The sequence below is a fragment of the Nicotiana tabacum genome, chromosome 3 (assembly GCF_000715075.1).
Source record: "Nicotiana tabacum cultivar K326 chromosome 3, ASM71507v2, whole genome shotgun sequence".
Lineage (NCBI taxonomy): Eukaryota > Viridiplantae > Streptophyta > Magnoliopsida > Solanales > Solanaceae > Nicotiana > Nicotiana tabacum.
In genome coordinates, this window is record NC_134082.1 from 119,569,548 (window position 1) to 119,596,518 (window position 26,971).

At 39.8% G+C, this 26,971-nt stretch overlaps 1 protein-coding gene across 1 annotated transcript; it reads right to left on the reverse strand.

Moving 5' to 3' along the window:
• Positions 1 to 17,635: 17,635 nt before the first annotated feature.
• On the reverse strand, positions 17,636 to 25,521 carry LOC107801848 (kinesin-like protein KIN-8B). Its single transcript, XM_016625249.2, has 16 exons — positions 24,844 to 25,521; positions 24,666 to 24,737; positions 24,366 to 24,482; positions 24,149 to 24,237; positions 23,344 to 23,488; positions 23,162 to 23,257; positions 22,630 to 22,721; positions 22,180 to 22,281; positions 21,948 to 22,094; positions 21,723 to 21,873; positions 20,484 to 20,546; positions 20,168 to 20,404; positions 19,627 to 19,731; positions 19,433 to 19,546; positions 18,579 to 19,178; positions 17,636 to 18,133 (listed from the first exon to the last, which is right to left on the reverse strand). Exons 1-16 carry the CDS (start codon positions 24,889 to 24,891, stop codon positions 17,840 to 17,842), a joined length of 2,472 nt encoding a protein of 823 aa, XP_016480735.1. The 5' UTR covers positions 24,892 to 25,521; the 3' UTR covers positions 17,636 to 17,839.
• Between the last annotated feature and the right edge of the window lie 1,450 nt (positions 25,522 to 26,971).

The window sequence follows — 26,971 nt, forward strand, 5'->3', positions numbered from 1 at the left end:
TGCGCTCGTGGGTTCGAATATTTTAGCCATTTTGGGCCATTTTATCTACATTTCATCATTGAATCTTATTGTTTATCTTAGTAATTAATTAATATGAGTTGTTCTTCATCTATTTCTTGCTTTTCTTCTTTAATTATGAGTAGCTAGACCCATAAGCTAGGGTTGTGGCTCAACCCTAGTGTGGGTAATTGATGGGTCTTGAATTTTAGGGCTAGATTGACTATGGGTGTTTGATATTTGGGCCAATTTTATGGTTAATTGCTGAATTAGTGGTTGCAAACACTAGTTTGTGTTTAGTTGACTAGGGCTCTTCTTGAGAAAGAGAGCCTAAGTCTCCGAAATTGGTTCAACAAGGAACTGGGGCGTACTCAAGAGATTGATAGCCCCAATTAAAGGGTTAAACCTCGAGAGAGTAATACCCGACTTGAACCGTGATTGCTTGTGCAAATTTGCATACCCAATTGGTCTTGAGAAAGTCAATTCGGGCAAAATTACTTGAACCACCGAGAGGTGTAGAGTGGGTAATATCATGCAACGGTTATATCATACTCCCCAATTATGTCAATCGTGCCGTAGATTCAATTACCCGTGAATTGACCACCTAGGCGAAAGTCACTACCATAGTGCCTTTTAAAGCATTTAAATAATCCTCTTTAGTTTTACTCTTAGCTTAATCTAGTTTCATTTACCATTATAGTTTGATAAAAGTAGAAGTAAATCAAAAACCCCAAAAATGATTAGAAGTGCAATTTGGAACACATACACAATCCTAAACTAGATAGATACTCGATTCAAAATTCTAGCTCTCTGTGGAAATCGATCTCGACCCTAAATCGGGTAAAAGCTGCTCCGACCCTCTCTTGCTACTCAATAGTAGTGCGGAGTAGGCTTCGATCAACTTTTTGGTGTCATTGCTGGGGAACTAACGGTTTTGGCTATCTATTTAGTTAGTTTTGTGTATTGTCTTCTTTCCTTCTTTGTTACTAACTTGTTTGTGTCATAACTCAGGTACCAAATGGTAGCGAACAACGATAATAACCCTCTTGGAAATGTGATTGCGGGGGAGGAGGTAGATGATGTAGGAGATGATGAGGTGCCTTTTGTACCTCAAGGACAACGTAGAGGCCGCCAGGCCAATGCGAATGATAATAACAATATTCCAGACCCTCCTCTTCCACTTCCAAGAGTGGCTCCTGGAGTGTTTCCGAACCAAGGCTATGCAAGTGCTATTGTCCCACCCCGAATCCGGGCGGGCAATTTTCAAATAACCAATGTGATATTGACATTACTAGAGCAGCGTGGGTACTTCACGGGCGCTGCAAATCAAAATGCTTACAAATATCTCAAGGGGTTCGTGGATACATGTTGGAGGAGCAAGCAAACTAATGTGTTCGAGTATGCTCTCCGGTTAAGACTCTTCCCATTCTCCCTTAGGGGGAAGGCATTGGATTGGCTCGAGCGACTTCCCAACCATTCCATCACTACTTGGGATGAGTTGGCGGATAAGTTCATTGCTAAATATTTCTCACCGAGGCATATGGCGGCATTGCGAGATGAGATATTGGCCTTCAAGCAAGAGCCCACAGAACCTTTGCATGAGATTTGGGAGCATTATAGAACAATGGTGAAAAAATGCCCCAACAATGATATGATCGAGTCTATGATCCAACAAACTTTCTACTGGGGCATTAACACCACAAACCAATGCATAGTGAACCAACTTACCAGGGGCAACTTTATGAAGTTGTCATATGATGAGGCATGTGATATACTTGATAAGATGGCTGACACTTCTTCTGCATGGCAAAGTAGAGCCAATGTGCCTCAAGGTGACCCCACGGTCACTAATTTGCACAAGGAATTACATGATCACGGGCAAGCTATAGCTGAGCTGACAACTACTATGAACCAATTGGCAAATGCACAGTTGCAACAAGTCCAAAATTTCTCGCCAAGTGAATGACATGGAGGGTGTCAATATGCTTGTCAACAAAAGAAGGCAAAGAAGTCAACAAAACCAAGGGAACTTTGAGCAACTTGATGATGACTGTGATGGATTTCAAAATGATGGTTATGATGAACAAAGAGAAGAGGTTCAATACGTGAATAATTATCAAGGCCAACGGGACAACTTTTCCAACCAACAATGGAGACCTCAAGGCAATTGGGGCAATCAACAACAAAACAATGGTAATTGGGGGAACAACAACCAAAACAACAACTGGGGGCAATCAGAAAAATAATTAGAGTAACCAAGGGAATTGGAATGGTAATAACAACAATTGGGGTGGCAATAACAATCAAGGTGGATGGAACAACGGAAACCAAGGAAACCGGGGGCAAGGCTTTCAAAGGCCCTCAATGTACCAACAACCGAACAATCCACCCCCATTTCCATCCCAAGGTCCTAGTTCTTCTAGCAATGATATGGGTAGAATTGAAATGATGTTCGAACAGATGATAAAGAAGAATGCGGATTCAGATGCTCAGTTGGCTTCCCATAGTACCTCTATCAGAAACTTGAAGGTGCAGTTAGGCCAAATCTTACAGTCTTTAAATACTCACCCTAAGGGTGCTCTACCAAGTGATATGGTAGTGAACTCGAAGGGTGGGAACAACCATGTTATGGCGGTTACAACAAGAAGTAGGAGAGGCGGTGATGTGAATGCCTCCAAACAAAAGCAAATCTTGGATGATGATGTTGAGTTGCAAGAAGATGAAGTCCCTTTGGTAGTTGAAGATGCGGTTGATGAAAATGTGAACAAAGAAGTGAGGATTGACATTCAAGATGTCGAGGTGGAAACTCAAAATGATGTGAACTCGTCTAGGGAACACATAATAGACATGCTGGAGCCGGTTGTGCCAAAAGCCAAGGCTCATTTGCCAAGGCCACCTCCACCTTATCCTCAAAGGCTCGCAAAGTAGAAAAGTGAGAATCAGTTTAAAAAGTTCATTGACATGATGAAAAGCTTGTCCATTAATGTGCCTTTGGTGGAGGCTCTTGAACAAATGTCGGGCTATGCAAAATTCATGAAAGACTTGGTCACAAAGAAGCGTTCTATGGATTGTGAAACTATAAAGATGACTCACCAAGTTAGTGCTATAGTGCATTCAATGGCCCCGAAGCTTGAAGATCCCGGTGCTTTCACCATTCCTTGCACCATTGGGAGTGCGGATTTTGCTAAAACTCTATGTGATTTGGGGGCTAGTATCAATTTGATGCCCTATTCTGTTTTCAATACTTTGGGTATCGGGCAGCCGAGGTCGACTTCTATGAGATTACAAATGGCAGATAGAACAATGAAGAGACCATTAGGTATTATTGATGATGTACTTGTCCGGGTGGACAAATTTATCTTGCCAGCTGACTTTGTGATCTTGGACTGCGAGGTGGACTATGAGATTCCTATCATATTGGGAAGACCTTTCCTAGCTACGGGGAAGACAATGATTGATGTAGAAGCATGGGAACTCACGGGGTGATGAAAAGGTGGTCTTTCATGTGTGCAAATCAATGAAGCAGCCCAACAGTACCGAGGTGTGCTCTTTTGTTGACCTCATCACATCAGTGATAATTGATGACACTAGTGCAATGATCAATGTGGAGGACCCATTGGAGGCTGTACTATTGAATCTTGATGTCAATGGGGATGCAAGCCGGGTGGAGTGCGTGAATGCTTTACATGAAATGGGCTCTTATTATTATGAGCCTAGGAAATTATCTTTGGACCTCGAGAATAGAAAGACTCCACCAACAAAACCTTCAATTGAGGAGCCTCCGTTGTTGGAGTTGAAACCACTGCCTCCACACCTCAGGTATGAGTTCTTAGGCTCAAATTCTACTTTGCTAGTTATTCTTTCTTCTTGTCTTACTAACTTACAGGTTGATGCCACATTGGCGGTGCTTCAAAAGCGGAAAAAGGCAATTGGGTAGACTTTAGCTGATATTCGGGGGATAAGCCCCACATTCTGTATGCACAAGATTATTATGGAAGATGATGCAAAGCCTTCCTTGGAGAATCAAAGGAGGTTGAATGAGGTAATGCAAGAAGTTGTGAAAAAGGAGGTGATCAAGTGGTTGGATGCCAGGGTTATGTACCACATCTCTGATGGCTCTTGGACTTCACCGGTGCAATGTGTACCGAAGAAGGGTGGTATGACCGTGGTTGCAAATTCACAAAATGAGTTGATTCCTACCAGAACCGTCACCGGTTGGAGGGTATGTATGTATTACCACAATTTGAACAAAGTGACCCGCAAGGATCACTTTCCTTTGCCTTTTCTTGATCAGATGTTAGATCGACTTGCTAGGCGTGCCTTCTACTGTTTCTTGGTTGGGTATTCTGGGTACAACCAAATCTTGATTGCTCCAGAAGATCAGGAGAAGACCACATTCACTTGTCCATATGGCACTTTTGCCTTCTCTAGGATGCCTTTTGGGTTGTGTAATGCACCGGCTACATTTCAGCAGTGTATGATGGCCATTTTCACCGATATGGTGGAAGACATTTTGGAGGTGTTCATGGACGACTTTAGTGTTGTGGGGGATTCATTTGATGAGTTCTTTAAGAATCTTGATAGAGTTCTGGCCCGTTGTGAAGAAACCAATCTTGTCCTCAATTGGGAGAAATGCCACTTTATGGTGGAAGAAGGAATTGTTCTTGGGCATAAAATTTTGAAACATGGCATTGAGGTGGATAAATCAAAGATTGAAGTGATTTCAAGGCTCCCTCCCCCTACATCTGTCAAGGGAGTTCGAAGTTTTCTTGGGCATGCGGGGTTCTACCGGAGATTTATCAAAGACTTTTCGAAGGTAGTGAATCTCTTGTGCAAGTTGTTGGAAAAAGATGCTAAGTTCGTGTTTGATAAAAAATGTATGCAAGTCTTTGAACTTCTCAAGCATAAGTTGACCACCACTCCAATCATTACCGCGCCTAATTGGAGCTTACCCTTTGAGCTCATGTGTGATGCGAGCGATATTGCGGTTGGGGCGGTTTTGGGTCAAAGAGTGAACAAAATGTTTCATCCGGTATACTATGCGAGCAAGACAATGAATGATACTCAAATGAACTACATAGTGACCGAGAAAGAACTTTTGGCTATTGTGTTCGCAATGGAAAAATTACGGCCGTATCTTATGGGTGCTAAGGTTATTATTCATACCGACCATGCCGCACTCCGGTACTTGATAACGAAGAAGGATTCCAAAGCTAGATTAGTGTGATGAGTCTTGTTACTTCAAGAGTTTGATTTGGAGATTGTGGACCGGAAGGGTAGTGAGAACCAAGTGGCGGACCATTTGTCCCTCTTGGAGGAGGAGGGGAGGCCTCGTGACGGCCTAGAGATCAATGATTCATTTCCCGAAGAACAACTCCTTTCGGTGTCGATGAATGATATGCGATGGTTTGCCGATGTTGCTAATTTCCTTGTAACTGGTATAGTCCCGTGTGAGATCTCTTTTAACCAAAGGAAGAAGCTCAAATAGGATAGTTTGGATTTCTATTGGGATGAGCCGTACTTGTTCAAGATTTGCACGGATGGGGTGATCCGACCGTGTGTCTCGGAGGAAGAGCAATTGAGTATCTTGGAGTCTTGTCATCCCTCTCCCTATGGTGGCCATCATGGCGGGGCGAGGACGACTTCTAAAGTTCTTAGTTGTGGATTTTATTGGCTAACTTTGTTCAAAGATGCGGGTGTTTTTGTGAAGAGATGCGATGAATGCCAAAGAACGGGTGGAATTTCAAAGAAAGATGAGATGCCTCTTAATACCATCCTTGAGGTTGATATTTTTGATGTGTGGGGCATTGATTTCATGGGCCCATTTATTAGCTCTTGTGGGAACACTTACATTCTTGTGGCGGTGGACTATGTTTCAAAGTGGGTTGAAGTCATGGCTTTGCCTAACAATGAGGCCTGGAGTGTTGTTGCATTTCTCAAGAAGAGCATTTTTACAAGGTTTGGTACTCCTCGTGCAATCATAAGTGATGGGGGGTCTCATTTTTGCAATAGAGCTTTCGACACTTTGCTCTCAAAGTATGGTGTCAATCACAAAGTTTCTACCCACTATCATCCTCAAGCAAGTGGTCAAGTTGAAGTCTCCAACAGGAAAATCAAAAGCATATTGTCAAAGACGGTCAATGCAAATAGGACCGACTGGTCAAAGAAATTGGATGATGCTCTATGGGCTTATAGGACTGCTTACAAGACTTCGATTGGTATGTCTCCATATCGGTTGGTGTTTGGGAAAGCTTGTCATCTACCGGTTGAGTTAGAGCACAAGGCCATGTGGGCTTTGAGGAAGCTAAATCTTGAGTGGGATGTTGCAACCAATCTTCATGTGGAACAGCTTAATGAACTTGATGAATTCCGATTCCATGCCTACTCCAGTTCATCCTTGTACAAGGACAAGATGAAGAACCTTCATGATAAATATGCTTGTGGAAAGGAGTTTAAAGTAGGTGATTTGGTTCTCTTGTTCAATTCTCGATTACGTCTGTTTCCGAGAAAGCTTAAATCAAAATGGAGTGGATCGTTTGAAGTGGTGTTGGTGACCCATTTTGGTGCTCTTGATTTGAAAAACAACAATGGAGAGGTCTTCAGAGTTAATGGGCATCGGGTCAAGCATTATCTTGGAAAAATTGATGACAACCACGTGGTGGCACTTCTTCATTTCAAATGATGTGATGGTAACCTGCGTCGTGCCGCGACGTTAAATCAGGCACTTCTTGGGAGGCAACCCATGTGTTTTTCTTCTTGTTTTATTTGATTTTTCATTGTAGTGTAGGATTGATTTTTTGGCTAACTGGTTGTGAGATGTTACAGGATTGTGTTGGTGCAGTGCAAGACATAGTGGAAAAAAGTGTCAGGTCTTTGCAATGCGACCGCACTATATTTAGTGCGGACCGCACTGGTGAAGGGTGAAATGTTGACCTCTCCGAAGTTTTCCACTGCGGCCGCACTACATTTTGTGTGGTCCGCAGTGGACCACTGCGGCCGCATGACATTTTGTGTGGACCGTAGTGTGTTGCCTCCTCAAACTTGGAAGTTGATGTGCAGTGCGGACCGCAGTCCATTTTGTGCGGTTCGCACTGGGTTGGTAAGCTGGGCCCCAGGTCCTTTTCTATAAATAGGGCCTGAGGCCCTCCTTGTACACTTTTCGAACCTTTGAATCTCAGCACTCTAAAATCATTATTCAACATCTCTGTTGCTCGTAATTAATCATTTGGACTTGTTAGTCTTCATTTCATCTCACATCTGGTAACTCTACTGCTGTTTAATTGTTTTAATTTCGTTATTTTCCTTCCCTTTTTTGTTTTTCTTGTCTTTCACCCTATTATTCCCGTATTTTCTTCAATTGATTAGGTAGTTAAAAACAACGGGCAATCACTTAGGGACATTATTTAAGTGCAAAATTGGGCTTAAAATCAAAATTTATGAAACCCTAACTTAGTGCCATAGCTGGGCACTCAGTGCGGACTGCGATCGATTCTGTGCTGTCCGCGGTGCCCTTGTGCGGTCCGCAGTAACATTTTGTGCGGACCGCATTGCTAATTGTCCTGAAAGCTGAACTTTGGGGACTGCGACCGCACTACATTTTGTGCGGACCAAATTGGTCCCTGTGCAGCCGCACTACATTTTGTACGGTCTGCACTGCCTGGATATAGAGAGTGGGTAGTTTGAACCCCACCTCTATGCGGACCGCATGGCCATTTTATGCGGCTGCATTGACCTCTGTGAGACCGCACACCATTTTGTGCGGTCCGCACTATGTGACTTCTGAAAATTGTCTGCAACTGTCTGCACCTTTTCCTTCCTGTTCTGCAACTCTGTTTCTTAACTGCTTGTATTGATACTAACAAGTTTTTTGGATTGTGTTTGCAGACAATGGTGAAACAACGAGTTAAAGGTTCTAAACAACCAGGCAGAGGTGAATCCTCCTGGGGAGGGAAACAGAAAATGGTTAAACTCACTCCCCAAGCCAGGTAAAACATCAAAAACATGAGGAAGATGATTAAAGTTGCTGATAGGGCCATTGACATGTTTGGGAGTGAGTACGAGCCCTTCCGGGAGATATCTTCAGACTCAATCCCAGAATACATCCCTAACTGGCCGGAGAGAAACAGACTAAGTGACACTCCTCCCACTTCCCCCGCTGCCCAAACATTAGTAAATGTGTCTTCTAGGTCGTCTAAGGGCTCAGCTGAAGGCGGTAGGGATGAATACTCCACCTCTCCCACAGCTTCATTATCTGGAGAGGGTGCAGTAGGAGACGATGAGGAAGTAGGAGGTGAAGAAGTAGTTGGAGAAGAGGGTGAACCTCAGGTTGGCGGGGTGGCTAGAACTAGGAAACAGGAGGTATGGCAAGACCGGTTCGTAAGTGAAGTAGCATATCACAAATTCAGGGAATGGTGGCCGGTGAGGAAATTAATCCCGGAGCGGAGTTTTGTTGATAGAGATCTACTGCCTCACAACCCCAACGTGAGGAGGCAGTTTAGGGAGAGAGTTGGCTGAGAGCATTTTCTGGATGAATGTGTAGATGTCAATGAGCACTTGGTCAAGGAATTCTACACCAACGTTGCCCACATAAAAAAAGGCTCCAAAGTGACCAAGGTGCAAAACCTGAAAGTGCTATTTGATGAAAAAACCATAAATGACTACCTTGGCTTTGATGAGGAGGATGAGTCACTATATATGGCAAAAATAGAATTGGGTAAGGAGGTCCGTCCCTGGATGGCACAGTACCTGGCAATCCCAGGTACCACCCCCAATTGGTTGACTACGGGTGTCAAGATTCTGAGACGTAGTTTGAACTTCGAGGCAAGGGGGTGGGAAACATTTGTATGTAGCAGGTTGGACCCCACGACTCATGACAAATCCCTCCATCTTCATCGGGCAGTTTTGGTGGCTTCAATCATGGCGGGGTACCCAATCAATGTGGGAAATATTATGTCGAGGATAATCACAATAGTGGGCAATGAGCATGACAGAAATTACCCTTTCCCCAGTTTTCTGACTATGTACTTCCGAGACCTAAAAGTTGAAAAGAGGCCATTCGACATCAAGGTCAAAGCGAAGGGCCTATTTTCTTGGTACAACATGCAGGGGGATGACAACCACAAGAGCAAGAACTTCAAGGGAACAACTACTGCTCCAACTAGCCAGTCTGAAGAGCCAGTTGTGGTAGTGGCTCATGCTCAGCCTGCCTCCACTTCTACTGATATCCCTCCTGGCCCATCCACCTCAGCAGACCCAGAGATCCCTTCTTCCCGTGCCTATCCAGTGACTACCCATCGACTGAGCTAGGCTCTTCTCAGTATCAACAACTGGATGCAGACTACGTCATCCAAGTTATCTACCCTCACTACCACAATAGAGGCTCAGTCGACACCTCCACCTCCACAGGTCCCCCAGTCTATAGAGGATGATCTCAAGGAGATTTTAGCCAACCAAAAGAAAATCGTCGACACTCAGAAGGTGCTCACAGATGCAGCTGCTTCACACAACCAGGCTCTCAAGGAGCTTGCTAAGGATCATAAGAAGTTGAGAAAGACGTGGGCTTCCAAGGAGTTCGTAAAGACGCTGAGGGTTGATGTTGACAGAATGAAGGCAGATCATCTGCCTTTGGACTTATTGCTATAGGACCCAGTACCATCAGCTCATCCCCAGCCCGAGCAGTCCTAGAGGCCTCCCAATAGGAAGAGGATGATCCCCATAGCGGACGATGAAGTCATCCAGTTGGCATACCAACTGGAGGCCTCCTCCAGTCAGTCACAGGATGCACCTCAGGAGCCTGTCCAGGCCCAGGTCCCAACAGCACAGCAGCAGGCCACAGGGAACCAGTCTGAGGTTTCCGAGCACAGTGAGGACCCAGGGACCACTCAGGAGCCCATGCAGACAGACAGGCCATAGGGAGTCCCTATATCCTTTTTCCCTTTCTCTTTTTGGTGCTTTATTTAGTTTAGTTGGCATTGGGGCAATGCCAGCTTTCATTTGAGGAGGTAGGCCCTACTTTTATGGATTCATTCGGATGATTGTATATATATTTGATACTTTTTATACTTTCCTTATCTTTTCATCTTTGGGTTTTATATAATTTTAACATTTCGTTACATTTATCGCACTTTTATTTTACTTTGGGTTTGTATATAAAGTTATGCTACATTGTACATATTCATCTCATCTATTATATATTCGACAAATCCGCTCTTGTATATATTCATTTTACTTTTTGCAACTTTTTGTTCTTAGCTTTTTATTTATGATTCGTAGCTTCTTGTTTTGAAAGTTTGTAATAAGCCTTTAGTTTTTCTTAATGCCACGGTTCTTTCCAAAGGTGGAGTTTTATGTGAACCGGGTGGCTCTTCCCAATGAAGGATGGCGTGACAACCTTCTTAAGGGTTTGAGTCCGTTTTTCTTTTTTGTTTTTAGTAGTTAGTAGTTAAGGGTGCCTCAATCAAAACTTCACTTGGGCCTAGCACATTTGCCTTTGATCTTGTGGTCAAAAACAAATTGTTGTGTTTAGGATGGTAAAAGTCGAGACCTTGAGACTCTTGTGTTGACTAATAATCATCAAGTGGTTTTTCGGGACCAGTGTGTGCTCAAATCTTATCTAAGGTCGTTGTGGGCCCCCGACTCTATGTCTTTAGCGACCCCATAGCTTGTGTGGTGAGTAATTGCATTGCAAGTCCAAGTCCCGAGCCATTGGTCTAGAACTTGCTCTGAATATTTGTTGAGGCAAAATCCTAAGTGAATTTTGACTTGAGACGTGATTATAGGCTCTCCTTGGTCCAAATGATAGCTTGAACAATTCCATAACCTACCAACGATAAGATCCCTAGTCAACCCTTTTGAGCCTTAGACCTTTTCCCTTCAAGACCCATAATACAAGCCTTTACCCGTTCTAAAAGATACCCTCTATTGGCCGCCGATCTTTCCTTTAGCACATGGCAAAAGTATAAGTTTGGGGGGAGAGACGAGGATTGCAACAAAGTGGTAAAAAGGCACAAAAATAAAGAAAAGGAAAGGCAATAAAAAAGAAAGAAAAGTAAAAAGACAAAAAGAATGTTTAATATGAAAGAGAATAAAAAGGGATTCAAGAAAAGCAAAGAATGAAAGGTGTGGAAAGTTGAAAAAGGAGAAAAGGTTTGAAATGTATAAGAAAGAGTGACAATGTGTCTCTCTAACCTCTTAGAAAGAAGTGAAATGACTCAAAGAATCAAGTGAAAGTGTGCCAAATGAAACAAAAGAAGTGCTTAAGGGAAGATGGAACCTTCTTAGACCAAACATTTCCTATCCTGAACCAAAAGCCTTCACAATGTCTCCACAAAAGCCCTATATGATCTTGAGTTGAATGAAGCTTACATTAGTGGTGATTCACATAAGGGGCAAGCATATGGTACTTAGAGCCAGACTTGTGACTTTTTCTTGAGAGAGATGAGTGGATTTCCAATAACCTCGTTCTGAGTGCCACTATTCTAAAGGTGAGGTTTGCTTAGGGAGAGTTGAAGATGTGTGAGTTTGGGTTCCACAATAACCAAAGTAATAGAAAGCGTTTTTTGATGTGTTGAGTCAACTCTTGATGCTCCTGTGTCGCACTTAATCCATGGAGTTTCAAAGAGTAAAAGTTGTTAATGATTCATTTGTATTGAGGGCAATTGTTAGTCCCAATTGATGCTAGATGAGGTTACTTTAAGACAGCTGAAATTTTCTTGGATGTTCTCTTGAGGGGTGGGTCTTATTTTGTTTACTTGAGCACAAGCAAAAGCTTAAGTTTGGGGGAGTTGATAACTAGGGATTTTGATACATTTTATACTCCTTCTTGCTTAAGTTTTGATTAGAAATGTGTACAAAATAGTCCCAAAGGCTCACAAGTTGTGCTTGATTGCAGGTTTGATTAACAAAGTGACAAGAAGACAAATATCAGCTCAAAAGGAGTGAAACTTGCACAAGTATCAAGACAAGACAAAGCTCAGGCAAAACAAGGCCAGTGCGGCCGCACACCATTCTGTGCGGTTCGCACTATGAGGTTCAGAGAGCATGACATTCAGGCACAAAGGCAATGGGGCCACACTAGGTTTTGTGCGGTCCGCACTAATATCAATGCGGTCGCACTCAATTTAGTGCGGTCCGTAGTAAGGAGTATCAAAGAGTTGCCAAATTCCGAGTTCAAGCCAATGCGGTCCGCGCTCCATTTTATGCGGACCGTACTAGAAGCCTCTGCGGTCGCAGTCCATTCTCTGCGGTCTGCAGTGCTCGAGTTCAGAGAGTTAGATTTTTAAGCTTAGAGCCCTAGTGCGGCCTCACACCATTTTGTGCGGTCCGTACTAGCCCCGCAGGGGTATTTTGTCCAGATTTTTAGCATAGTATAAATAGCTTCTTTTCCCATTTTTAGGGTATCAGATAGTTTTAGAACATAGTTGTGCTCGTGGGTTCGAAAATTTTAACCATTTTGGGCAATTTTATCTACGTTTCATCATTGAATCTTATTGTTTATCTTAGTAATTAATTAATATGAGTTGTTCTTCATCTATTTCTTGATTTTCTTCTTTAATTATGAGTAGCTAGACTCATAAGCTAGGGTTGTGGCTCAACCCTAGTGTGGATAATTGATGGGTCTTGAATTTTAGGGCTAGATTGACTAATTACCCGTCAATTGACCACCTAGGCGAAAGTCACTACCCTAGTGCCTTTTAAACCATTTGAACAATCATGTTTAGTTTTACTCTTAGCTTAATCTAGTTTCATTTACCATTGTAGTTTGATAAAAATAGAAGTAAATCAAAAACCCCAAAAATGATTAGAAGTGCAATTTGGAACATATACGCAATCCTAAACTACATAGATATTTGATTCCAAATTCTAGCTCTCTGTGGAAATCGATCCAGACCCTAAATCGGGTAAAAGCTGCTCCGACCCTCTCTTGCTACTCAATAGTAGTGCGGAGTAGGCTTCGATCAACTTTTTAAGAAAATGACACCTATTGTGGCTAATGAACGGGAAGTTAAATCAAAAGTTATATTCAAGATCATATGAGTTGTATGGAATTCCAATATACATGGGCACCAAGATAAGCTAAGTAGGCATGCAATAAGGAGGTAGAAAGACCAGGAAAAGTAATAGCTTACGTTTAAAGGAAGCTGAGAAGGAACGAAAGGAATTATTAGATCTACGATCCAGAGTTAGTTACATTATGAATGCACTTAAGAGTTCGAAGTATTATCCATGCAGCATATATATTGACAATCATGCAGCCGTAGAAGACTCCCGTATAAGATAAAAGAAAAAATTAAGTCCAGATCATAGACAAAGGATTGAATCGTTAGAAGATCGTATATTCCATAGCGTCCATGAAAGACTAAAGTAATACCATGAGCCACATATCGGAAGATAGCTTAAGCCAAAATAAAGGTTGATCAGAGGGAAGAGGAAACTAAAAAGTTACATCAACGAAGTAAATCAGGAATCTGATGATTGGACTCAAAAAATTATAAACCTCGTGTGAGAACATTGCAGGATTACTCTTAATATCTGAGGTACAAGAGGGATAGTACAGTCGACATATTCTATAACGGCCCTATGTTAAATTTAACCAGTTAGAATAGTACCAGCCTCGTAAGAAGTCAGCATAAATCTCCCACCGGATTGTATATGCACCAAAGGTGTAAGTATTATAATAGAGCTTCAAGTTATGGACGTGAATTATACCTATGTGGAAGGGAGGTCATGAAAGAGATAAAAGATACAATGCGAGGTTTTAAGGCAAGTAAGTTAAAAGGTAAATAACGTACGAGGTACTTAAATGCAGAAGGTTGTGAATAGTCCATACTTCGGATAGAAGGCTAGAAGCGCTGGGATTCAGTATTGATAGCGTCGTCGTCAGTGGAATATCTTCCAACCTATGGTTTCTAGATATCGAGGAGGCTAATTAAGAGAGTAAAGAAGAATTAGATACGATGTGATGTCTCGCTTGATGTTCCAGAATGACATAAGGAAATCTATGATGCAAGCAAGTTGAAGGAAGGTTGCGAGTAATATAAATAGATATATATAGGACGCAAGCTAAAGTATGGTAAAGCGACAAGGTTTTAGGAAGACAGGAGTAAGGATAAGAAAGGGTGAGTGAAAAGATGACAAGAATAGATGAGTTAAGGATAAGAAAGGGTGAGTGAAAAGATGATGAGAATGGATGAGTTCTCGGGATTAAGCCCATGAAAACAAGAGAGCTGGTGGGTTCTCTAAAGCTCAGTATATCCTGAATAAACTCAAAGGAGTCTAAGACTAGTAGCATTTAGAAGAGATGAGATGCTGCCATGATAGTAGAATAAGGGTGTAATTATGATAAATAAAGGATGACGTGTGGGCCTTCGTTTGAGTAATGATTTGAAAAAGAAAAGAAAGGGATTTCATGAATTTTACAGGATTAGATAACCCACATAGGATGAATCATGTTAGGATGCTATGAAATATGGTTATGAAAGCATGGTATTGCCCCCAGATGGATCGGTCTAATCATTTCTGATGTTCCCTGATGGGACGTGAGCCCTAACAGTAGTATTACATAAGAGGTCAAGTTATCAGTGGTAGATTATAGATCAACATTGAGGTGAATCAACAATGATGGATAAAAGTTGCAAAGTATAAGATGAGATTAGGGCATCAGTCTTAAGATGAACATCAATGAAGAAGCATTAAATGACTTAGATTTATACATACATGATAAGCAGCAACGAGAGTAACTTGGATTTTGGTAGTAGACCTCAGCTTTCGATAAATCGAAGTAAGAGTTATGATATAGTATGACCTACCTTGATGCAGTAAACTCATACGAATAGATAATCGGATCTATGAAATAAGGTATAACAATAATCGTAAGTTCGACAAAGTACCGAGCAAAAAACTTCAGTATACCTATAGATGCCCAAAGGGATGTCTTGTCAAGCTCTGTATATGTTTACAAAGTGAGGCACAGAGATTGGCTAAAAAATGGAGAGTTATAGGCGCACTTACAAGGTCAGAGTCGTACAAGCTGTGTGATAAAAGGTAGCAACAGTTACGAGATTGGAAGGATTCCGACCATAAGTCATGAGAAAGAGGCCTAAATGGGGGAATGCCCTGGCCTTTGGAATTATTCACAGAACAGTTGCCTAGATGGTAAGGAGAGTACTAAAGTATTCCGAAGGCACAAGTCATAAAAATGATAAGTGCATCAGTCAACATTCGAGGACGAATGTTCCAAAGGGGGGAATGATGTTACATCTCATGTTTTCGTACGTGGAAGTACGCCATAAGTAAATTGATATAAGCTCGGAAATGAGATATTACAATCCACATTTTCGTACGTTAAAGTTTCGTCGTAAGCTAATTTTGTAAGTTCGGGAATGAGATTATTTTGGGATTATAAGTATTATGTTATTTCAAACAAGTGATAAGTTAATCCGCGAAGGTGAGAGGGTAAACAAATCGAAGAAAATGAGTTCTGTCGAAGTTTGACAATTTGGGGATAAAATACGGCCCGAGCTAAATATCTCGTATTCATGGACTAGTACCATACAAGGTACCACATGACCATGATAGTAAGGTGTATGAAGTGTATTAAAAGTGAGTAGTATTTTAAGTAATTTGAGATAATTCTTAAATATGTGGATAATTGGGTAATTATAAATTTTTAGTGGGACATTAACTAAATAACTAAGCTAATTAAGTAATTAAGATTTGGATAAGTCTAAAGAACCTAAACGTGGCAACCATGAAAGCCAACAAATTTTGACTCATTAAGTCACAAAGCAAGGTGGCATAATTTGGGCATTTTTTAGCCAAGTTACCACACAAGTGGGGCCCACAACCAAAGACATAAAGACCTCTCATAATTCACATTTCATCTCTACAAGATAATAAACAAAATTCAGCAACAAGACTTCTCAAATACAAAGTAAGATATCACATGATTTGAATGCCAACGAAAGTTACTTCAACAATTCATATGAAATTGTATCTTAGCCATGTGAGATTGTGCAATTTTAAGGAAGTACGGTGCAATCTTTCTCAAGAATATCATATGGATTTTCTCCTATTTCGATCCGTCGTTACGTGGTATCGCAAGTGACGTATGTTAGAGGGATTGTCAAGAGAATCGGCTCAGGTATGTTAAGGCTATCCCTTCTTTCCTTTTGGCATGATCCATACGATACAAACGAAACGAGCAAATACACAACTTCCATAAATGACTCTATTTGTAGAAATGCTAGAGATGCCTATGTTCTTGATTCTCCATGCGTCCTATTATTTTATCATTTGTTCACGAGTCTCAGAAAAAACGTAAGTTGATAAAGTTTGCTTTATGATATTAATCAAAGGCATAATGGTCTTACAACATTCCAAAAGATTTTATTGATGCACTTCTCATGTATTGCATTCATATATACATGTACAATGACCCATGACCAGATGACGTTATATACACGTATATATGTATATTATATGTATATGGGATGTGGGAAAAGGTTACGGCGTTATATACACACTACCACCTGATCAGCTGGTATACATTGATGATTTTGCCCACAGTGGCCGAGATGATATGATGGGATACCCTCAGAGGCCTGATGATGTTATGAAACATGTACCTATGCACGACATGACATTCATACGCATATGCATGACACTATAATTATTTCATGATTTACAGAGTTATCAGACTTACAGGTTAAGTCGTTTACTCTATATTTCTTCCATATCTGTTATGTACTTATTTATGTGCCTTACATACTCAGTACATTATTCGTACTGACATCTTTTTGCTGAGAACGCTGCTTTTCATGCCCGCAGGTCCCGATAGACAGGTTGAGAGTCCTCCAAGTAGGCTATCAGCTCAGCGGAAGATGTTGGTGCGCTCCATTTGCTCCAGAGTTGCTTATTTGGTTAGTATGATTTAGATATGCATTGCTTGGTATGTCGGGGCCCTGTCCCGGCCTTATGACGTTTATGTACTCTTAGAGGCTTGTAGGCATATGTCATGTACGTAAAAGATTGTATGGTCTTGTCGGCCTATGTTTAGTGTACAAGTGATCATTTTGGTCTTATAGGCCCGTATGTCTTATGTATAAATTGGTATTACATGTTTGGTTCTAGCTATCCTACGGCAACCCTTCCGCCTCATTTACCTATGATAGCATGATATGAAAAGATATGTTATGTTGGTACTCGGTTGAATAAGGTACCGGGTACTCGTCGCGGCCCATCGGTTTGGGTCGTGACAATTAGATCACTTATCATCATGGAAGTACCACAACTAAGCTAACAAACTAGATTAAATGACAGACATACAAGTCAAGCGATTTAACTAGTAGACGACATCTTAAACTTTGGTGATTAATTCAAACTTTTCTTCGGGCTATCATCTGCAGAGCAGTATCTTTCAAGTATCAACGACCAAGGATAAAAGAGTAACCAACACTTCCGTAGTACCTTTTTATGATATAAGACCAATAGCAGAACTCAAACGCAGTAACTTTTTAGCAAGTCATCGTGAATTCTCCAGGAGCCTTGCAGAAAATTGGGACTCAGCGACTCACATTCAACTGCTTCATCAACTGCTAGCAACTTCCAAATATTCTACACTACTGCAGTATGCTAGCAGTACCACAACTACATTCTTTACTTTACTTTTCTTTTCTTTTTGAAACAGGAACTACATTGTTTACTTCCTTACAAGAGTCGTATGAATCGAATATTTGTGCCAACTACTGGATCCACTAAATGGCTATAAAACCTTTAATACTACCTATAATATGTACAATTGGAGGGACAAATTGAAAAAGGAATCAAATGAAAGAATGAAGGATTAAATAAATCTTGGTGGCTGAGCTTCTAGGCTATTAGAACTAAATGAAACTTGCTTGGTTGTATCATAGGAAGGAAGCATCTGCATATCTCGCAGGTTAAATTGCCCAAGTTTGGGGAACACGGGATTCGAGTTGATTGAGGCAAAGTTCTGGGTTAAGGAGCTACTATGAAACCGACCTTGGCTTGATACCCTGTGAACCATCATCCGTCCATGGTGAAGGTAATCATTGCTACTGATTTCAGCATGGTGGTTTGGGTGTATTTGCTGGCTCATAGAGCTTGACCGGACATCCTATGAGCGAGATACATGAGCTTAATAAATGTATAAGCCAGAAACGAAACAGGAGAAAAGAACATTGAGAGGCACATTAGCTAAAATATACAGACAGAGGGAAAAGAAACAAAGACAGACGGTTTTGTACTTCTAAACAAAATGGTCTGTAGTTCTCAATACAAGGTTTTTTTTTTTTAATAACCATGGTATCCGGACCAGCTTGCACGCACCTCGACTAATTCCACGGGATACTTCCCACTTCCCACTTCCCACTAGCAATGTGTCAGGCAATTCTATCCATTAAAGCTTGGACAGATGGGAAAAAATCACCTCGTGTTTTTTGCCTCCACTGGATTTGAGCTTGAGACCTCATGGTTTTCACCCATTTCACTGATCACTAGGCCACACACTTGGGTGCATACAGAGGTATTCAGAATGCAGAATGATTGGTTTGAAATAATACCTGTTGGTGCTGCTTCCGCTGCTGCCTGAAGTTCACATGGGAAGGTGTCATTGACATGCCACTTTCACTGCATGAAGAAAATTGGTTTATTGTTGGCGGATATGAACTGCAAAACTCAAGATGATGCCTATCAGGTTCTCCATGAAGTGAAGAAGTGTCATCTCTAAGCAAACTTTTGTCTTTGTTCAGAGCCGTATTTTCTGATGGAGAGTACTCATACAAATAATTAGAACTGTGGTCTTCGTCCCTGCAATGGATATATGGTGGTCTCTGATTTCCCAGGGAAATTGGCCTAGGACAGAAGTATTGATCAAGTGGCAAGCTGGCACCAAGTTGAAAATTTGGGGGAGAAGAAGATAAGGTAGTATATGTTCCATTTCCTGTGTTTGGTGACTGTCTTCTATCAGATAATTGAATTTGGGCAGTCATTGTCCAGTCTTCAATAGTTATTCCTTGTTTAAGGGCAAGATCTGTTATCTGCTTTTCATCAAGGCCTAAACTTAGGAGCAAATTCCACAGATTCTTTTGTGCTTCCCTTTGATTGTGGATTATTTGATCTCTCATTGCAATTTCAAACTGAAGTTCAGTATTAGCAATTCCCTACATTTATTAGTAAAAATGTGAGATTCAAATAATACATCAATTTTAAGTCAAAATTACGATAAGCGATTTTGCATAATCTTTTTGTTTTAATTGGGCTTGCCGGTACAGAGATAGCAAAAAAATGAGCAAAAGCATGAACAGGAAAATGCAAAGAACAAAGTGCATCTTGTGGTGGAAAGAGAACTGGGTAATTGATATATCCTCTTTGGTGGGATTAAACTAAATGAATAAAAATTATAGTATGTGTTTACCAGTAGCCTGTATTGACTCAGAACTCTCAAGTAAGTCTTGTTTCCGTTGTTGCTAATGGCTTCATCAATCATAGCTTGGAGTTCACACCTTCGCTTCTCATTTGCTTCAATTTCCTGCATGATTTACAACTACTGATGTGTTAAGAAGAAAAACAGAAATCAGGATAAAACCTACATCAGCAGTACTAAGCCACCTTCAGATAATTGTTACTGAGCTCATCATTGTCGCGAATATTATCAAGAATGACTTGGCGCCTTGATCTAAGAGCCCGGAAAACTGCCCCATCCTTTTCAACGGCCTGAAAATAAGGAAATATCCAATAAGAAACTCTTGAGCAATTTAATAGGATATCTTCAAGAGAGTTAAGGTCATACAGAAGGAGAAAGACAAGACATTGTTAGCAATCTTTAGGGATTGAAGAGCAAAATTCCAAAGCACTTTGAATTAGACAAGAAATAAAGGAATGAAATAGAAGCAAAAGAGTAAGCACTCCACTTTCAAGATCAGAGTTAACTGACATCAGGGAAGTGATCCTCCAAACAGTAGTGTGCAGTCATACCATAGGGAGCACTAGACATGTAGTAGAGACTTACGAAGAAAATGGAGTTGCTGATCTACCAAAGATACAAATCTTTGTGTGCAAGATAGGTAAATGTTTGGTTAACACATGTTAAGTGCCAGACAGAAGCATATAGATGTTTGGGAAATAGATGGTCCATAGAATGATGCATAACCTGTTGTTTCGCAATTGCATCATCAAGATTTTGGAGTTCATTACGGTTGCTAATGTTCATCTCCTCTATCTCAAACAAAGCCTTCTGTAAATTTATCCTCTCCTGGACATTTTCACTGGTTTCATGGCTCAATGTGTCCAACCAAGAAAGCTCGTCATCTGACGCTTTTTCAGTAGGCTTAGCACTTAGTTGTGTTTCTTTGTCAGCTAATTCCTTCCTCAAATGGCTGACCTCATTCTATAGGGAAAAGCAGCTCTTGTAAACATGCATGATTTTAACGTCCAGGAAACATGTTAAAAAATGTCAACTTGCTTACTTGAAGGCTATCGATCATCCGTTGGTAGTCTGAAACATGCGTATTGATTGTGCCAATATTTTTCTGAAGAGCATAACAACGCAGATCAGAACTGATGAGCAACACCTACTGGAATTTGTATTAACTTGTGAAGATAACTCAAACATGACAGATCAATTTTTCCAAGAACGAAACAGGAAAACAGCTGCAGAAGATATGACATAATTTGGAAGGGCAACACAAATCACATAGCATAGAAAATCTATGAGCAAAGCTAAAAGTATAAATTAGGGTACAGAATATGCGGATCTATACAATCAAATTCCAAGTTGAAACCAGACTGAACGAAGTACTATGCACCCTGAATTGCATTTTATAATGCCCAATTCAGCATGGTGATCAGCAATAGGCTCATAAATGAAACAATTCAGTCATTATCCTTAGAGTAGTTACTGAGACAAAAAGGAAATAGAAGACCTTCAATTGGATATCAATGCTTAACCATAGGTCACACAAAGAGGATTGGGCCATATTAGTAGGCAAATGGCAATGAGCTTACTCAAAGATCACAAAAGAACATAGTAGATTTAAAAGGAAGTCAACCATGTGCAACCGCTATACCTTACCACAACCTTAGTTGTCCCTTCACCAGAAGGATAGCTACATGAATCTGGTGATACATTAAACCTTGCTAGTACCAGGCAACCATAAAGGACTAAATTTTAATTCCTTTTTTAAAAAAAATTTTCTTATACGAATCTGGTGATAAAGTTAACCTAGCTAGTACCAGGCAAACCATTAAGGACTAAAATTTAACTTATTCTTTTAAAAACTTTTCTTATAAGCTCTGTCCTTCTTCCTGCACTATTCTCATTAGTAACTGCAATTAGCATCATTCCTCTGCAATACCAAAATACAAGGCCTCTTTCATACACTCAAGCCATCTTAATGAATTTATTTCATTGGATAAACATCAGATTAATCACCTATCAACTTTACTTTTCTTATTACACCACCTTCCATCCGTCCATTCTCTATCCAAGGGTAACTATAGATATTACTTCTTTATTGCGAAGTGCCAATCTCTGCATCTTAAAACATAATTAACAAAGAAGAATACTTTTGTTTCTACCATGGAAAGATCTCTATAATAGAAAAAGTATTCGACTTTAACTATGTACTGACTGTTGATCTTCTTCTAGTATTACTCTAGTGTCCTACCGTCCTTTGTTACACTAGTACATCATATTGGACTCTAACCTGAATGTGTGTCTTAATTTCCTTTGCTCTGTCAGCATACTTTAAGGTGTTCACAGTATGGTGATACTGACTGACAGCTGGTGATATGGTGGCAATCATTATTGTTTGGGAATTACCACTCAGACCATCTTTCAGAATCCGTGTCAATTTGCTGCAAGAAGAATCAACTAGATTAGTTAACATTAGGTAAAAGATTTCACAACACAATAACAACCATTCAAGTACCTATTGCGGTAAGGAACATAAGCTAGACCCTTCTTCTGTTGTTTCCCCAGAGCATTTATGCAGTTTGCTAAAGCAAGAAGAGATCGATTAATGTTAGCGCCATCTCTCAACTTTTGACCTCCACTATTTGTTTCAGAAGCTCGTTCACTGTATCAAAAGGTTTGCACATAACTATCGCCTATCTTTTGCTCATGCATGAAAAGAAGAAAAAAGAAGGAAATATTGGACAGACCTTCCAGCAAGATCCACAAGTGCCAGTTTTCCTCTTATAACCTGATTAGAGTATTTGTCTCGCTGTTTCCTAGTCACAGTAATCTCCAACACTGCATGAGAGCTGCTCAGGAAATATAAGTAGTTCCGTATCATTAGCAAGGTGATATGACAAAGAAATTGAGCTAGCAGTAGATTCCTCTTGATCTTTACAACAAAAAGCAGAACTATCAAGAACCACCACCCTTTCTTTTAGCTGTATGTATTCTCAGTGTTTCAAGTCTGATAAACAATGGTAAGCTTCACTTTTTATGAGCTATAGCAATGTAAGAAGTCTGTGTTTAAGTTTTCTTCACCAAGGAATCACGAAAAAAGGAGAAGGAAAATAATATATTTCAGTTTGCTGTAGAAAGCTAACGAGGATTTGAGGGAAACTAGGATACAACATTAACAGGAAGTCAATGTTACTCACCGTGATGAAGTTTCATTAACCTCTGTGCTATCTGTTTTTCGCCTGCTGTTCCCCAAAGTTAAGAGCTCAAGGATTTTATCAGCTGAATTAACCTAAATACAAGTATCAGGGTCAAGAACAACGGGCAAGGATCTTGTATCACTAGAACAAAAGTAATTAAAAAGTAAGTCATTTTCTAAAGAAAGGGTGAGGCCAAAGAGCATGTGATAAGACAAAATAACCAAATCAACATATGCAGAGAGCATTACAACTGGAGGAACTACATCTTTTCATGTCGGACTTAAAAATGACTGGAAAACTAGGGTATTAAAGGACTTGGTGCACAGCATCTCTAAGGCACCAAGAAAAATCATGAATACGCTGTAACACTTTAAGATCTGAAACTACTAACTAGACCCATTGGACTTCATAAAGCTACTGAATTAGAGGGGGTTCTTTTAATTGGAAAAAAAAAAACTTGACAATGCTACGTATGACGATCTAAAATGTGGCAGTCTCTGGAAAAAGATAAAGTATTAAAATATAGACGAACCTTGATACATCTAAGCCCAGCAACCACAATTCCTTGCTCTGGGTCCTCTCTGAGCTCCAAGTGACCTGATGACTTCTCAAGTAAGTCATATATTACCTGCTTTCACCATATTTAGATGTCAAAAAGCATTGCCTAGACCACTTCAATCGAGAACTGCTTATACCATGCAAAAGACATCAAACCTCATTGTAGACTTCAAGGTAGGAGCAAGTAACTAGAAACACGTCAGAGCTTTTGTCATTCTTGATAAGATCGAATATCGTGTTAAGACTCAGAACCATAAGTCCAGGGTCATCTTTAGTTCCAGCCATTGTATATGTTTTTCCGCTGAAAAACAAGCACTTGTTTAATATTAAGATTATCTAATGGAAGCACTCCAAGCCTCTCCAACTAGAATAGGAAAAATAAAAAGATAAAGTACAAGAAGAAAATAAGCCAAGAAAGATGAGCTAATAACTTCCCTACGTTCAAATAAACCCAACTAGTGATACTTTTGTTAGCCCACCTAGAAGCCAAAAAGGTGTGTCTTTTCTTAAAATCAGCAAAGAGTATATTAAGGGACAAGCACCAAGGAGACAGAGGAATAACTCTTTTAAGACCGTTGATATGCTAAAAGTAACTCAATATTTATAATTTCCTTTCAACTTCAGAACAATAGAAACCTTTATTAACCAATCTCTGCTTTTCATTTAGTTTCCTTGCTCTACATCAATCTTCCGATGCTATTAACCTATCAAATTTCCCCTAGATTCAAAATGATCACTGTTGTAGCATTTTGCATCTCAACTTTAGCCACACTCACCATATCGTTGAAAGAAGATCAGACTGGTGGTACTTGATGCTAAGACAGTTAATTCCAGCGATCAGTTTTTAAAAATTTCATACCACAAGGAGGTCTTTGGCCTATATCCTGACCCCAGAAAATTAATCAGAAAGGTTTAAAAACCACAGAGACGTCAAATGTTCTTCATTCAATGTTATATATACCTGCCTGTTGAACCATAAGCAAAGACAGTTGCATTCAGGCCTTGAATGACCCCAGCAATTGTAGACTGAATACTTCTCTCATAGACGCCCTGCGTTTTACAGTATCAGAGTTTAATTGGCGACATCAAATGCAAAGGCAAAGGCATGTAAACTGGCATCATTCATAAGTAGCCAAATCTACAAAAGAGAAATGACACGGATAAAACGAAACACTTGCCAAATTTGTGGATTTAGGTCCAAATGCATAATCAAAAGCATATCTTCGTTCTTTGCTACGATTCTGTATGCGATCTAAGTAATCCTTTGACAGGTCAGGATCCAATATAACAACCTCCTACAATTCATCATTGTTATCACTTATTACCAAAAATAACGCTCAGGTAAATCAATCAAATCCACAATGAATAAATATATAACGTAGAAGTTTCTGCAATAATCATGTTTCAAAGAAAATGACAGTGACTTTTAAATAGAACAGTAGAAAATGATTCGAGAATAACTGAATACACAAAACTACCTTATCATTGTTTACTCTAACTATATCACGACCTCCTTCTCTATCCGTCAGTGGCCTACATTTCACCGCTACCTACATCCACCAGAATGATACAGACTAAGCAAAATACACATCAACAGTTCTAGCTAACGATTCAAAGCCTGTAATAGTAAAGCAGTTTTGAAAATAAAAACGTTACCGTAAGGGTAGTGGCTTTCCTTGTAGCTGGAGCTCTAATGCTTGGCATATTTAGCGAACATTTGCCTCAAAGCTTCACCAAAGCTTTGAGTATTACACAAGCCGAACAAGACGCCTTTTCAATTTTCAAACCTATTTCTAATTTGAATTCGGACGATGAACCACTACTTCTAGTACACAGATATTACTACTACTAACAATCAAAGACAGTCAAATACAAATAGCAGCAAAATCGGCAACCGCTGCTCATTCAAACATAAAAGACGACCGGCGAACAGCCAGATTTAGGGAAATGAAAATCTCTCGAGAACCGAACGGGAAAAGTGTGTAATATATGTCTGAGTATAGATGGATGATTGGGAAGGAAGATCAGAAGGGAAAATAGGAGGGGGTTTCCTCGAGATTAAAGAAATGAAAATTCAGGTACACCGCCATTTGCATTGAGATATCAATGTTTGTTACTCTCCCGAAATTCGTTACATATTTCATTTGAAACAGTAAATTTAATTTTTAGGAAACAGAAAGTGACCCCCACGCCAAATATGAAATTAGAATTTTAAATTCAAAATACTAATGTGTCAATAAATTATTTATTAACAGTTTATACTTTTATTAAAAAACGTACTATTCAATTACAAATCTAAAAATACTTTCGTGCTATATAAATCCTTATTTTTATAGCTCTTTAAATGTTGCTGATATCATTAAATATGGTGATGGGATTTACCTTCAGGGTGGATGGGGGAGGAAAAATTCTATCCTCCAATTTAGTTAACGATAGTGACCCTTGATCGTTACATCTTGTTGTGTTTGGTTGAGACAGACAGGGTATTTGTGGAATTTTGTGGGCTGGAAAGATAATACAACAAAGTTCTACGATGCTTCTTTTACAGTGAAGTATTTACTTTTTGGAATTATGTGTGGACATAGACCTTTTTGAGTTTAGCAAGAAAAGTTTCTGATTATAAAATGATGATGAGAACCTTTTTGAAGCTTAAGAATATTTGAATTTAGACCCACAAGCTTTTAGCTTCAAGTTTTGAATACACGCTGATTCACTGAAGTCAGATAGATTTTCTTTTATTTTTTAAGAAAAAGGAAGGTGTGCGAGCCACAACTGCAAAAGAGATCAAAGACTAGTAAAATCATAACTGTTAGATCCAAATCGTGACTTTTGTGACTCGAAATATAATTACTAAGTAGAGGAGTAGTGTTTATTTTTAAGTCCGAGGAATCTCATTTAGATTGCGATACACATACCTGTTTTTTTACTGAAGCATTAGTACTCCACGGCATTTCTTACCTCATTGGGTACTAGTAAGGGTGTCTAGCGGGTGGGCCAGGTTGGGCCGGGTAGGCAAATTTTGGAACCGGACGGATTGGGAACCAGACCAGTTACGGGTTCGGGTTCATCCGAGTAAAAAATGAACCGTACGGGTTACAGGTACAAGGGGCCGGGCCGGACCGGGTTAGTGTAAGTTTGATTTTTTTTTTTTTTTGTATTTTATATAACTATTGTAAGTTATATTAATATAAAGTAAAAAATATGAATACAATGACGATGGGAAAAAATTGCACTTATAAATTGCAAGTGCTACGTTTATTTCAAAATTACAAAATTGAAGTTTTCATTTAACAAGTAAATTAACAAAAAAAAGAGTAAAACTAATTTTTCATGCATAATAATACTTCAAATTAATCTAACAAACTAAAACATTAAGCATAAATACGTCTAATAATTTTAAAATAACACAAATTGTCTCAAATCAACTTAAATACGAATTTCCGGAGGACGCTCAAGACAACTCTTCATATGCCTCCTTAAACTGCATGTGCCACACTTTGGACGAAGATTTAACACTCGACCACAGTTCTTGCACTTTACTTTCTGAACTTCTTCATTTTCTTCTACCACCTCAAAGTGTTCCAAAACATATGAGCGCACTCTAGAAGTACGAGACATGATTTAACTTGAATTGAGAATTTGAGTTTGAGAAATAAGATATGAGTGAAGAAATGAAGAAGAAGGGGAGGGGTGTATTTATAGTTTTTCAAGGGTTAAATTTGTAATTACAAGAGTGTTAATTAAAAAAAAAAAGGGCCCAAAAAGGGCTAATTGTGCAAATCAG

What these genes read in the sequence shown, in the direction of transcription:
- LOC107801848 (XM_016625249.2), bottom strand. Translation starts at nt 24,891, where the DNA reads ATGCCAAGCATTAGAGCTCCAGCTACAAGGAAAGCCACTACCCTTACG. An exon ending in GACCTAAATCCACAAATTTG is followed by an intron (nt 24,238 to 24,365) that starts GCAAGTGTTTCG and finishes TGTAAAACGCAG; the next exon opens with GGCGTCTATGAGAGAAGTAT. An exon ending in ATGCAATTGCGAAACAACAG is followed by an intron (nt 19,732 to 20,167) that starts GTTATGCATCAT and finishes CCTTATTTTCAG; the next exon opens with GCCGTTGAAAAGGATGGGGC.